Source organism: Quercus suber, unplaced genomic scaffold, assembly GCF_002906115.3.
Source record: "Quercus suber isolate HL8 unplaced genomic scaffold, Cork oak 2.0 scaffold_28, whole genome shotgun sequence".
NCBI classification, from domain to species: Eukaryota; Viridiplantae; Streptophyta; class Magnoliopsida; order Fagales; family Fagaceae; genus Quercus; species Quercus suber.
In genome coordinates, this window is record NW_027069493.1 from 1,201,292 (window position 1) to 1,216,858 (window position 15,567).

General features: G+C 32.0%; 1 protein-coding gene across 1 annotated transcript; it reads right to left on the reverse strand.

Annotated features, from left to right (window-relative positions):
* Window positions 1-13,747: 13,747 nt before the first annotated feature.
* On the reverse strand, window positions 13,748-15,294 carry LOC112036052 (kinesin-like protein KIN-14T). Its single transcript, XM_065769928.1, has 4 exons — window positions 14,798-15,294; window positions 14,575-14,658; window positions 14,120-14,286; window positions 13,748-13,950 (listed from the first exon to the last, which is right to left on the reverse strand). Exons 1-3 carry the CDS (start codon window positions 15,012-15,014, stop codon window positions 14,213-14,215), a joined length of 375 nt encoding a protein of 124 aa, XP_065626000.1. The 5' UTR covers window positions 15,015-15,294; the 3' UTR covers window positions 13,748-13,950; window positions 14,120-14,212.
* Window positions 15,295-15,567: the final 273 nt, after the last annotated feature.

A 15,567-nucleotide genomic window follows, 5' to 3' on the forward strand; every position in this document is an offset into this window, starting at 1 on the left:
AAGAATTGTAACAGTATTTTTCTTGCTTATTGATTATCAGGAGACAGGAGTTGTAGCATAAATTTTATCCACCACAAACAAAAACTAAATCGTAATCCACAACCATATTAATTTAAATTTAATCATGGTATCTCTTGCATGTTTCACTTTTTCCCCCCTCTTTTCTTGAATACATTAGCTTACAGTCTTGATGTGTTTGGTTGACATAGAGAATTTATGTATTTATTTTTAATGAGTTTGTTATTGATTGACATAGAAAGAGAGAGAAGTTACGTGATTTTCTCCTCCTTTCCTAAATTTCTCGCTTGGCATGATATGGCCTAATTGTTTAGAATAACTTCCCTCTCCATGATTGGCAAGTTAGCTGTGGATTTCTCATAGTATTGATCAATCTTCACGTAGGGACGAATTTCACATATTCATGGATTAGAATTACTTGTTAGGTTTACCGTGGTCTTCTCTGATAGGATTATTAGTATCGGCTAATTCTATGTCAAAAAATTTCTTTGTAAGTTGCTAACTTTTCATGTATTGAATTTCATTTAAGTTATAATTGCATTGAGTCAAGAGGATTAAAAGCTAAAGTTGGAGTTGCTTGCAGCAACATCAATATTGCTTGAACCAAATTCTCAAGTCAGGTGAGTTTCGAGCAAGTTCAATAGAACTTCAAAATTTTGTTAGGCTGAATTTTTTGGCTAAAACTTACTCAACACTCGATCGAGCTAGTTGGCACTTTAAGAGAAAAATTGTAATTTTCCCCAGCTATTCTCCCATCAATTGCACTCCTTTAGTGTCTCATAAAACTACAAAATCTCACCCTAATTTACAGAAGAGGGAAGGAGAGACTACCCATTCCCTTAGAGAGAATACCCATCATAGCCTCTATACCTTTACCCTTTCCAAACTGCCATACCATTGAGAGAAGATCATCAAATCCAACACTACCATTTACCATTGTGAGCCATGGATTGAGTGATTGGTTTTGGAAATCACAGTGACTACCCCTAAACCTTCAAGTGGCCTTAAGAGTACCCATTAGCTTGGATTTGTGATTGGCGTCTCAATTTGCTGAATTAGTACTAACGAAGAGAAAGGGCTAGCTGGTGCAACTAGTCGCTAATAGGAGCAAGGATCTCAGATACTATAGATTAGAAGGATTTGTAAGTGTAACGTATTGCAACTATCTTCTTTAATAGATTCATTTGCTGGCTATGTTCCAAATAATTGTTTTTCTCTCAAGAAATACATCTTGTGTTGGGGATTTGTTGTGAATTGTGTTTATCCATACAATATATAATTGACTAATTAATGAATTAAACATAACTGATCAATCAATTATTATTTGGTAGATAATCTTAATGTATGGAGGGAGAAAATAAGATGGCCTCGAAGTGACTTTAATTTATTGCTTCCACTAATAAAAAATATATGATTGATGATTGAAATGATACCAAGTTTCTAAAGATCTTCTCTATTTTACTTGGATCTTCTCTATTTTACTAAAATGAAGATAACCAATTTCACGGCTAAGATTTTTTTTTTCTTGAATTTAATATATAGTACACATTTAGAGTAAGATGAACAATATGTGCTCTTGCCAATTGATGTAGAAAAAAAAATATAAACCTTTCTTGAACTAAGATTCCATAAGTTGTAAGAATTTTGAAAAGTTGGAAAGTACCAGTTAAAATCATTAACGTTAATAACATAATTGATTTAAATTTGGTGATTTGAAAGGAATCATTGTAGAGATCAAAACTCATTGCCTTTAGCCATGACCTACACCTTTTAAATTCCTTTGTTTAGACTTTCTATTTGTTCATTTTTCCTTTTTTTTTTTTTTTAATTTAAATTTTCAATGGGGAAGTTAGAATAAAGTCCCATTTGTTGGACGTTTCCCACAGTCCATAGGATCTAATTTTGTAATTTTTAATGATTTCTCCTATTTTCCAAGTTTATTTTGTGCTTAATATAAATTAGAATTTTCTAGAGTTCAATTCTGTAAGGGTATCCTAGCTACACAAGGATTTCACACACACACACACACACACATTTGACATTTAGAATTTGATAGTTAAATTTTTAGAGAAGGGTTGTAAAAAAAAAAAAAAAAAAAAGGAGGCCACCTAACCAGGAACTTCCCTGGTAAATTCTTTGTGGATTCAAACATCATTTTCTTGACAAACGTATTCTGTTCTTTTGGCTTTTGCATGCACCACCAGCACACATACATGATAAGAAAAAATTTATAGCAAGACAATTGGTCTTGGAGATGAAGAATGAGAAGAACAAAACTAAGTTGATTGCTTTAAGTATGAAGATAAAGGAGTCTCTAACAAAAACATTGCTTCAGGCAATGAAACCAGAAGTGGTATCAGATCTTTATGAGGAATGCTAGTAGGAGGACTCCTAACCAAAAAGAAGAAAAGCAAATGTGGGATAAGTTATAAAAAAGAAATGTAGGGTAGGTATAGGATATGGTGATGAAAACCCAATTGATTTAGGGCTTGGAGTGAAAATTGGTAAGCCTTGGTAGTTTAGATGAAAATTTGTTTTGAATGTCTCTGTGGTGAATTGGCATAATTTTGTAATGTTGTGTTTGAGTGAATATTTTCAAGATTGATAAGGTTCGGGATGAAGTTTGCTTACCAAAAAATTTAAAATACACATCAGAATCTGAACTTTATAACTTGAATGTTGACACAAAAGCCATAAGGATAATTACTGAAAGCTAAATACTAGTAAATTTTTTTTTAGGATGAAATTATGAATTAGACAAAGGATACAAGAAACCAGCTCTTAAGGGCCAAAACAAATTACAAGGGTGGGTAACATCTAAAAGGCCAATACAAACCAAGAAAAAACCAAAATAAACTGATAAACACAGTTCTTAATTTCTCAATAGGCCATGATGTACGGGAGATTTCACGACCGCTTTTCGACAATGACTTTTGCAATTGTCAATTCATACTGGCCAAAAGGGCACTAAGTTCTATTATGTACTCTATCATTGAATTATTGATCCACCATGAACCCTGGACAGTTTCAACGTGCATTAACATCCTAATTTGTGATTAATTTGCAAGATTTACTCCACAGTCTAAATTAACAGATTAGTAGTTAGTTATTTTTAATTTTTTTTTTAAAAATAGATGCAATTGATTTGAACCTATAAATTATGATGTTACCTTCATCATAATTTTTCTATATCATTATGCTAAGTAATCAATTCATTTTTTACGTAGGCGAGATTCAAACACAAGTCCATTATTCGACAACAATTTTTTTTTGCTAATACAGCTATCTGGAATTTATAATGCATAGCTACTTATACTAAATTAGTAGATGTCCTACACGACATGCATGTTTGTTATTAATTATTTTATAATACGCATATATGTTATAATATTTGAAAAAATAATTTAAATTATATATTATATGTCACTAAAATATTGAAGAAAAAAATTGTAATACAATATATCCATATATAAGTAACTATAATTAATTGGACCCTAAAAATGCCACTACATGTTTATTGATTTTTTTTTTAAATGAAGTGTAAATGTATATTTGGTTCTTACATTTGACATTTTCAATATAAAAATTCTTATTATTTCTTCTTCTTTTTTCAGGAGTATTTCTTTTCTTTTTTTAAAAGAAAACACGTAAATTTTTGAAGACTGAACATGTAAAAATTAAGATTTATAATTTTTAACTTGCAAAACTAAATATGCATTGCCAAGATATTTTTGAATAGAGAAATTCAAAATTATACTATTTCATATCTTAAATTTAATTTTACATACATCAGAGTATCTAAATCGCTTACAAAAATTAAGCATTTCCCAAAAATATAAATAAACGCAAATAACAAATATAAAGGCTTTATGTCTTCCCTAAACATACCTTTTAGAAACCTCAAATGTCGTTGAAGCATTGTATCAAGCTTTGACAATGTTGTTGAGAGGTTTAGATCATATTCATCTCTCTCTCTCTCTCTCTCTTCGCCCTTCAATATTTTGTGAAACTGGAATATATAAAATAAGGTTTGGTTTACTTCCAGTACTTTTTTAACTAGACATGTCCTTTTATTTTAAATATACAATGGCAAGTAGTTATGAGTTTTAATCCACATATTTTATTAAGCTAGTGGATGATGTGACAGTCTCTCATTAAAATAAAAGAAGATTCATTTTTAAAGAGTACTGGAAGTAAACTAAACCCTATAAAATAACATATGTATTTATATATATATATATATATATAAGATAGAATTTCTACTCTAGCCTAATCAAAGTGTATATATGTGTAAAGTTCCCTCTTGGAGACTTGAACTCCGACCCTTACCCCTCACACCCCACAAACACTTATACTTGTGGAGTGACCATCGCACCAAATGGCAAGTGATAGTGAGTTTTAATCCCCACATTTTATTTAGTTAGTGAATGATATGGCAGTCTCTCATTAAAACAAAAAGAGATTCATTTTTAAAAAGTACTGGAAGTAAACCAAACCCCATAAAATAACACATGTTTTTATTTTTTATTTGGGTAAAATATCATTTTCGTCCCTAAACTATCACAAAAGTTCGTTTTTCATCCCTAAACTTTCAAAAGTTCTATTTTCGTCCCCAAACTATCACAAAAGTTCATTTTTCGTCCTTAAACTTTCAAAAGTTCTATTTTCGTCCCTAAACTTTCAAAAGTTCTGACGGAGTGCTGACGTGGCTTGACAGAGTGCTGATGTTGGAGGGACGAAAATCAATACGTTTGGAAAAGTTTAGGGACGAAAATAGAACGTTTGAAAGTTTAGGGACGAAAAACGAACTTTTGTGATAGTTTAGGGACGAAAATAAAACTTTTGAAAGTTTAGGGACGAAAAACGAACTTTTGTGATAGTTTAGGGACGAAAATGATATTTTACCCATTTTATATAAGATAAAATTTCTATTCTAGCATAATCTAAGTGTATATATATGTGTGAAGCTCCTTTTTGAAGATTTAAATCCTGACCCCTGCTCCCCACACCCCACAAGTACTTATACTTGTGGAGTGACTATCGCACCAAATGTGTGCAGTGGTAAAATAACAGATGTTATAACTTATAACTTGAAAAACTAATATTGAATGGAGAAAACCTTTCATTTTTGAATTTAATGAAATTAAAAGTGGAAGAGTTCAACAAGTTGGAAGAGGGGTGGAAACAAATCTCATAATCTTTTGTAGTTATGGGTTAAACTAGTCATTAATAAGAAGATAGGGTGAGGTGAAAGGCTAAATGAAATACTATTCATATAAAGTGTCACATGGTAGAACCTTATCCTCTCTCATAAGAAGTTTCTGCTTTTATATATATACATATATTTATATATGGGGACATTTACAATGTACACCAAACAAAAATAATGATGTAATTAAAATCTTAATTAATTTGAGATTAATCCGCTACTTATCTTTAGACACTAGGATGAATATTGTAAATTAATTTAGCATTCAAATTTTTTTTTTAAACACTAGTATTTTGGACTGGAAAACTGATTATATCTATTTTTGATTGCCAATTTCTTTAATATTTCATTTCCTCTCCTGTGTATGTGTTAAAATACTTAGTATTCTAAAAATAAAAAATAAAATAAATTAGTTGTATCTTATAATAACCCAAAAGGAATATACTTATCATGCAACAAAGTCATTGTTTTTCTTCTTATTATTATTATTCAATAGTCAATGGTTGATCAATCATCAATGGAACAATTCAAGCACAAGCAAAAGAAAAACGATGGACAAGTGCAGAAGACTTGGGCCTGCGGCCTGCCATCAAAAGAAACATAAACTAGACCCAAATTGATAACAAGTGGGCTAATTTGTTGAACCTAACTTTGACTAAACCCTACTATCATGAAAAGGCCCGTACAAGCAATGCGAATACAGTAGACTGATAACGTGATTACTAACTCTATTACTCCATATGTCAAGAGCCTTATGCAGTTATACTTTAATTGGTTGTCACATTTTGGTGTTAGATATTCAACATTTAAATTCTTTCTTTCTCATTGTAAATTAAATATTGAATTATTAAAAAAAAAACCTTTCAAAAAACTCGTTAAATAATATTATTATTGGATTTTTTTTTTTAATAAAAAATGCTGACATCTATTTTGTATACATTATATTTAAATTATCATTAGTAATAGTAATTAATTCCTTTATTCTGTATGTCATGAGCAAAAGACTCCATCTGCTCATATACAAAGTTGTTTGATATATATATTTATTTACTAGTCACTATCCCGTGCATTGTATTCAATAGTTAAATAAAAATTATATATATTTTATTCGAATTTATAATCAACCTCATGCAATTCATTTAAAATTAATGACATTAAAAAAAAAGTAATTGCCTAAATATTACATTTCTATATTCATAGCCTTCATGTTTAGAAAGACTTTTACTTAAATTTAGTCAGACTAAAGTGGACAAAAATACTATGTTAATGTGACTTAATAGAAGCATAACAAAAATAAATGTTATATTTAAAATTTTAGATATATATAACGAGTTTGAAATATATATATATATATATATATTTTTTTTTCAAATAAATTTGAATTTATAATAGGTACTCTCAACACAAACCTATCTTTTCCCATTATTTAAGTGCACAAGAATGGACTTAATGCACCAAATAAACCGAAATAAACCAAAATGGACCGAATAGAATTGAATGATCAAAGTGGACAAAATAGGACCGAATAGAAGCAAAATCGACCGACTAAGACCAAAGTGGACAGAATAGACTAAATAGGACCGAAGTGGACCAAATCCAAGTCATGCAACAAAATTTCCAGTTTATAGTCTAAAATTAATTAATCATATTTTTTTTATTGGTAATTTACACACACACCTGATAGGTCTTGAACCTACGACCTCACCTTTCACCTTGCTCTTACAAGGGGTGGAGGTGTCTTTTGAGCTAGAATTCATTGGCAATAACCATATTACCTGCCAAAAGAGAATTTCTTGCATAGCTGCAGAAGCCGGATTACTCTCAGGCCACATTGGTAGGATAATATACACTGCAAATCTCTCATTTGCTCTAATTTTACTAACTATCTTTAATGCCAATTCCATCGGGATTAGATTATCAGCTCCTACTCAAACCATGAAAGTCAATAACTTGAGAAGGTGCTCCATCCAACAAATAAGGAAGATATTCGACACTTAGAACATGATTGTTACCCAAATACATATACAGAAAATACAAAGAACAGAATCAAAGGTCAGAAATAATACTAAGGGACCTAATGGACCGAATATGATCAAAGTGGACTGATTAGGACCAAATGGACCGAACAGGACCAAAGTAGAGCTAATAGGACCGAAGTGGATTGAATAGCACTGAATAAGACCAAGTGGACAGAATGGAACGAATAGGACTGATGTGGACCGAATTGGATCAAATTGGACCGAATAGGACCAAAGTAGATTGAATAGGACCGAATGAGACCAAAGTGGACAAAATGGACCGAATAAGTCCAAAGTGGATAGAATAGAATCAAAGTTGACTGAATAAGAACAAAGTGTATAAAATGTACTGAATAGGACTGAAGTTGACTGAATAAGACCAAAGTAGAGCAAGTAGGACTAAATAGAACCAATGTGGACCAAATAGGATTGAAGTGGACCAAAGTAGACTGAAATAGACAGAATAAGACCAAGGTGGATAGAATGGACCCAATATGACTGAAAAGAAGTTGACTGAATATTACCAAAATGGACTGAATAGAGCAAGGTGGACCGAATAAGAACAAATAAGACCGAAGTGGACCGAATAGGACCAAATTTTTATTTATTTTTAAATGTATAAATATTACTCTTTTAGACACCCAAAGTATTTTGTTTTATATGTATTTCCTAAGAAATATAAAAATTATTATCAAAGGGTTTAAATTTTATTGCATTTGTTTTACCTATGCTACTCCTTTTATTATTATTATTATTATTGTGGGAGGAAACTTAGTCTCAGACCTCAAGAAGGAATTGTCCTCTTCAGAAATGGCTTTAAGTCTTAATCCTCAAGGTTTTGCTTAATCCCACATCGGGGAGAGACGCCTTCCACTCATGCCTTATAAGCCTGAGCTTAAGACATGAGTGTACCACTACTACACGTGTAGTAGTGAGATGCCTCCCACTCATGCCTTATAAGCTTGAGCCTAAGACATGAGTGTACCACTACTACACATGTGTAGTAGTGGTACACTCATGTCTTAGTCTTAGCCTTATAATGCATGAGTTGGAGGCGTATCTCTCCGATGTAGGATTGAGCAAAACCTTGAGGATTAAGGCTCAAAGCCATTTTCGAAGAGGACAATTCCTTCTTGGGGTTTGAGACTAAGTTTCCTCCCACAATTATTATTATTATTATTATGTGCATGACTCCAATGCAATATAATAAAATGTAAAAAGTTAATTTATAGCTTACTTATTCAATATTTTGAAACCAAATGGTTGAAAAAGAACTACTCAAATTTGTTGATAGTCTTCTATATTAAATTTTAGTTCTATAATAAATTTTTTAGAAAAAAAAAAAAGTTTTTTTATCAACACAATTTTGTGAATTTCATGACTTTCATATGACAAAATATTTTGTCAACACTTCTAAAATTAGAGAGGGAAAAAAAAGGTAGTAATAATCAATAATTGTATCAACCAATAAACAAATTTAATAAATTTTATTGGAAATATTCACTGTAGGGATATTAGGCCTGGAAGTCCATTATACATTTGTACATTGGGCCTATGGCCCAAGCCGAGGATCAGGACTAGTCCGAGGAGAAAGAATCTCCGTTATTAAAGACCGTATTAACTAATAAAAGAGTTAGTTTTGGCCATAAAAGCTCAGCGAGATGAGCCGAGGATAAGCGTCTCCTTGGAAGAGAATCTCTTAGAAAGTTCTGTCGGTATGAATAGACATTGTGCAGACATTAGACCGAGAGAATGTTTTAGATATCTTAGGAAGAAAACTGTCACCACTGCATTTAATGTTCTGCAGCTACTTTTCTCGCTGCATTAATGTAGATAAGACTTCTGAACAGTATAAAGTTGGCTGCACAAAGGCCTATACAACCAGAGAGGGTGTCTGATGGGACAAGCACTTAAGTAGTAATGTAGGTGATCAACAAGAGTAAGATCAAGATGCTTTAGAAGGAGCTACATAAGGAGAGAGGTCCTTCATAGAAAGGAGATCGAAGACCAGAGGGAAAACACTGTAGCATTCAAAAATCAAACTTGTAACTAAATTTGAGGATAATAAACAAGAACAGTTCACCTCAGATCTTGCCGAGGACTATTTTTTCTTCAATATAATCCTACTTCTTTTCATTCTCTTACTTGAATCTAATTCAATGTTCGTTTGATAAACTAAAACCCAGTTTTTCAAATCATTCTCTATAAATTTATTGTTTTGGGCTTCTTGGGCTTGAGTCCTTTCACGTAGTGGATTTACTGCCCAAATTAGGTCCTCACATTCACCAATAAATTAGAAAGAAGTACCATTAGGAGATTTTTGGTGATATTCATCACAATCTAAACAAATTATATATTTTTCTTCATTTTTTTAAACAATTCTATGTTATACATTAAAAACCAATTATTATTTTGTATCTATTGAAAAAAATATTGTATTACATTGCTTGAGCAAGTATACCAATATTTAGAGAAATGTATGGTGTAATCAAACAAATGGTGTATTATTTAATTTGCCACGGTGGCTTGGTGTTTATGGCAACTTCAAAATCGGATGCAGGAACGTCAACCTGTTTGGCCGTTGCATGAACTGTGTGATAGAGCAAGGGAGCTAGTGGCAGAGTACTGGGACGTGAATTCTCAGGTGTGTTGTGCACCAAATCCTCATCCTAGGGTGTGTTGGTCTCCTCTGCCTGAAGATTGCTACAAAGCCAACTTTGATGGTACTTTTTCCAAAGATTCAGGTTCAACTGCGATTGGTGTTGTTTACCGAGATTTTTCTGGGCAAGTCATTGTGGCATTATGTTAGAATTTGGGTCAAGTCTAGTCGGTTGAGATGGAGGAGGCTTTGGCAGCTTGGAGGGCAGTGAATTGCCTTCATGTTATTAAGGCTTTGCAACGAGTAGGCCCTTGTAATTTGTTGTTTGGTCATATCATTGATGAGTAAATGTTTGGGTCGGATGTTGAGAAGGTATACGTTTCAACATGTTAGGCAGGAAGGAAATAGATTAGCTCATAGTTTAGCTAAAAAAAAATAGTTTTATCTACAGATACTGAGGTTTGGGTGAAAGCTCTACCTGAGTTTTGGTTGTTTTTTTTGTAGTTTGTTCATTAATAAAAACTTCGCTTACCTTTTTCTCAAAAAAAAAAAAAAAGGTGGATTATTTAATTTGCAATGTTAACTATTTATAATAACATACAAATTAAACGTGAAAATAAACAGTAAAAAAAATCAAAATGATTTCTAATGATGAAAAATATAGAAACCAATGGTTGTTTAAAATGAAATAAAAATCATATGAGGATTTTTTTTTTTAATTCATTAATATGTAGCAATGCAGACAAAAAATTTAACTTGAAAATGTATAGCAATATTGTGAGGTCAAAGTTGTCATAAGCCCTCCATCAACCATAACATAACCTAAAAAAAAAAACCAAATTTTCTTATGCATAATATCTAAAATTGAACATTGGAAAATTGCATATTAATACAATATCTTAATCAATCAAAAGTCACAACAGAAAAATTAGAGCATTCCTTTGCGTATAGTTTTTTAAAAAGTACCAATCCATGAAAAGGAGAAGGAACACCTAATATTAAAAAATTAAAAAAAATACAATAATACTATCTCCAAGTACCAAAAAAAAAAAAAGTAGGGTGGCGGGGGGTATTGTTAATTACTTTAAAAAGTTCTATGAACATATACATTAGATACACTTTGACCTATGTATGACATTAGAATAATACGAGAAAAAAAAATCAGTCATTTACATAAATGTATGATGATAACCTTTTTTTTTTAAATCAAGGGTCCATTAGCTTAATTATATATATATATATCTTTTGCTTCTCAAAAAAAAAAAAAAAAAAAAAATATATATATATATATCTTTTCTATTGAAAATATAGGAGGGACCTCCTCTGCCAATGAGTATAATAATTGTGGAGTCAAAAGACATATCTATTTATTCGCTGTTGAAAAAATTCCTTTTTTTTTAAGAGGGAAACATGTTTCATCTATATCTATCTATATATCTTTTCTATTGTTAATATTTGAGGGATCTCCTCTGCCATTGATTTTTTTTTTTTTGGAGTCAAAAGACATATCTATTTATTCGCTGTTGAAAATATTCCTTTTTTTTTTAAGAGGGAAACATGTTTCACCTTTCACCTTTCACCAAACTCTCCATCCTTAATATTTGATTCAGATTTTTTTTTAACAAGAATTTGAATGCTTGGAAGTGGGGAAAAAAAAGAAAGAAAGAAGAAAGAATAGGTTTAGTGAACATTTTATTTATGTTTAAACTTAAAGCAATGGCTTATTTTTCCAAGAAGATATAAGAATTGTCACCCCACCCACACCACTACCATGATATCAATAGTACTATATCAAAAGCAAGTACACATTATTTATTCATCAAGGTTATCTATTTCAAAAGGAATTTGGACCTTTATTATTATTATTTTCTTGTTGTTCGGGTCATCATCGTAAGATGGAACAGAATTTTCTTTGGTCCATCGATTGGTCTATGTTGGCGTAGTTTGTAAACATAAAATACTAGACCATCCCATTGGACGACAGAGAATGTGGAAGCCTTAATGGTTGGTGAGCTCTAATTACAAGTTATTAATGGCAGATCAATTATTCTTCAGGGTCAGTGAAAGTGAAGTTAAGGCTCTTTTACTCTACCCATAGAGACGAGTGAAAAAAAAATTAAAAAAAAAATTATTATTCATGTTTCAATCCACAATGGGACCCTCAGCAACTGCAACCCCATCTCTCTCTCTCTCATGCAAGGAAAAGCCTAAGGTATTTTTGTCAAGAAGCTGCAGGAATCGAACAATGATTATCTGTAATAACATATGAAAGAAATGTGGGCTTAACTTGATGCTTCTTCATCAGAGATACCTTAATAATTAAAGAAAAGGTTTTTAGGCTTTTTCCCTACGTGTTGAAATGGCTTTTCAACACTAGAGACATGGATTCTTTCTTCAGCATTGTACCACTTGTATGAGATTTCAACAACTACCACACTGTCACTCTCTTGCTCTTCTCACCTGTTTCTTCCCTTGTTATGCTTATAATATTGTATTCCAAATTCTTTGAAATGGGCATTTGCTCATTCAAAGGTTTTGACTGTATGAGATATAAGTTGGTTGGGGCTCTCTTGTAGCCATATTTGACCTTGTCATGGTCCAGGAGGGCTTGATTAGAGTTCAACAATTCAGCTATGGAGGAGCTTTGAATTGCTAAAGCCTTCATCCAGATTCCTGGTACTCTCTCTCTAGCTTCATTCACCAATTCTACTCAACAATCTTATAGTTACAATTTCTTGTATATTATTACTGTTTCTTAGTTTCCACACCAATTATACTACGATGAGTCTTTTCACACGGTTTAGTTCAGATTGTTTTGTTCTCCATATATATTTTCTTTTGTGTCTCCATTGGTTGCTTATTCTCAGTTTTATTGACTCAGCATAATCCAGTGGCACTAACTTTTAAGCCTTCTATACTCAACTGTAAAAGATTGATTTTTGGCAAAAACTTACATTTTAAGATTATAATTTATAAGCTTCCTAAGCAACCCACCAACCCACCCACCTCTCTCTTTTGGTCTCCATGTCCTCCCTTAGGAAAAACGAGTACAACATAAGAATAAAAACTCCACTAATAGTTTCTTCATGAGACTCAAAAGAAAAAAAAATGGTAAATGGAGAGAATGATTTAAATTTTGGATGTCTTTCCTGGAAATACTAGAAAGTGTCAATTTAACTATTCATCTTTAATAAAACTATTTGCTCAAGTTCAAGTTCCACCCATTAATTTTTGGGCTTTTCTTGTTTCTTGTTTCCATCTCCCGATACACACATCTAATACAATTGATGTTGTGTTATTACGCTCTCTAACATTTGACCTATATTTAGCTAGTGCAAATCCTTCTTTTTTGATAAGTGCAAATCCTTCTTGATTAAGGTGATTGTCAATTTCAAATAATGAGCAATTCTTCTATGCATACTAGTGAATTATATAAAGCCAATAGCACTAGCTCTATTGGCAGGTCTTCCACTCATAATAATGGAATGGAAGGTAAGATTATGGGTTCAAGAATCACAATGTACGTGTAAAGCTTATCGATAATAATAACAATAAAACTAATGACACACACAGACACATACACACACACACATATATATATATATATATTTATATATAATTTATAATAATAAACCTGTGATTTTTTATCAGCAACAGGTATTGTCAGAGTAAGTGAATTCAGAGATACCCTTGATTGATTTAAAGCTACAGAGTGTGTAATGCTAACTCATTTGTAAGGTAGCTCGTGTGTTATGATAGAAACACCAAAGCTTTTGTCTTTATAAGCCATAAAAGTGATAATTTATTTGAGTTATATATATATATATATATATAAAAGCCAGATCAGTGCTTGACACAAAGTCTTAGGGCACCAAGTCTGCAGTATTTTGGTGCCATTTAAGCCTGAATTGTAGCATGCTTGCTTGGTTAGGTTATGAGTTAACTTGTAATGACTCCTGAGAATGTGTAAATAAGCCCATGGTATAATATGTTCCTTACCATTGTGAAAGTCTTTCCTGTGCCTGTCTGCCCATATGCAAAAATGCAAGCATTGTAGCCATCCAGTGCCGATTTAATGACTGGTTCAACTTCGGAAAAGACTTCATCTGAAAATTGTCAATCCAATTTTTGGTCTCAAAACAAATGACTATATTGTATCTGCTATTTGCACATAAGATATTGATTGTATATTTGTGCATATCAAAAAAATTTATTGTTTATTTTGAACCATGCTAAGAAATGAAATGACAAAAAAATTTGATATTCTTCAAGCACCTTGTGATGAACCTGGATGGAAAACCTTGTCAAAACTGTAACTTTTACTCTTATTATCTGTAAGCCTTAGAAGAACATTACTTGAATCCAAAGCTACAACAGGCCAAAATGGCCAAAATTCTCCCCCTCTGATATGGGTCTTATACGGCAAAATACACGAATGTTCCCTGCAGTGGAAAATTTGGTGAGCATATTAATGCTATATATTGGTGTCTCCAGCAAAGAAGCTACAAAGATTTTTCAGGTTGAGTGCAACCTATTATTCATTGAATTGATAATACTAAACTCTACTTTGGTCCTTGGACCGGTACCTTCTTCTCTGAGATGACCCTTGGAGTTTATGATTTGGAAGATGGCAATCAGCCAATCCCTTCCTCGACCATTTAGAAGTACAAAAACATTTACATACCTTCAGTCTAGAAAATAGCCAATAATTTTAGTTGAAGATGACTAACCTTTCAAGTCTAGAAACTCATCGAGGACTTGCCTTCTCTGAGTATTCAGTTGATTTATGTTGGACGTTAAGGCAGCAAGTTCATCTGTTAATGAGAGAAGAAAATTTATAGGCATATTACTATGAAGTGTAAGATGAGAGAAGGTGAAATTTTCACATGCATCTGCAGGCGTGCACTGTTACACATAGGGATACATCTGAGTACATTAAAAGAAAGGAGTTACCATTAATCTTTGAAATTGCACTGTCCAAATCTTTGTTTCCAGAAGAATCACTTGTCTTTAAGTTTGCAGATTTCAACTCAATGGATGGTCCTTCAGGTGGTAGGTTTCTTATTATGTCACAAACTGACTTGACCCAGGTGGAAGTAAAACGTGCCTTTAGTCCTAGTAGGGAATGAATTGTTTTAGAAAGGTTCTGAACAGATTTTTTTGACTCCATAATCCGTCTTCTTAGGCTGTAATATATAATAGAAAGTTAGTTCTCTCTCCTCTTCTCTTCTGTCCTGTTGTCCATACTGTAAGTGCACATTGCATAAATCAAATAAATTAATTTATGATACTGTAAAATATGTAAATAGGCAGAATCATGAATAATTGGATATAGATTAACAATTGAATATGTAACTTAAACTAATAGTGAAAATGGGGAAAGGGAATTATCCTTATTTGTGATGGAAAATGCTAAGGAGAAGGAGAAGATTAGATGAAGGTCTTCTAAGTGTAAGCCCCAAACTCACCTCAAAACTCAAAAGGAGTACTCTAACTCCCAAGGTAGCTTTAGACACTTAACTAAGTAATGCAAAGTGGTTCTCTTCTACATAACTCTTTCAAAAATTTTAAAGTGATGTGAAAGCTCTGCTATCAATTCACTTGTAACACGTGCCCCACTTTTCATGTATTAGTTGCATGGAGTACATCTCACACCATTATGTAGGTTTTTTTTTTTTTTTTTTTTTTTTTTTTTTATTTTTTTTTTTTTTTTTTTAAATTTT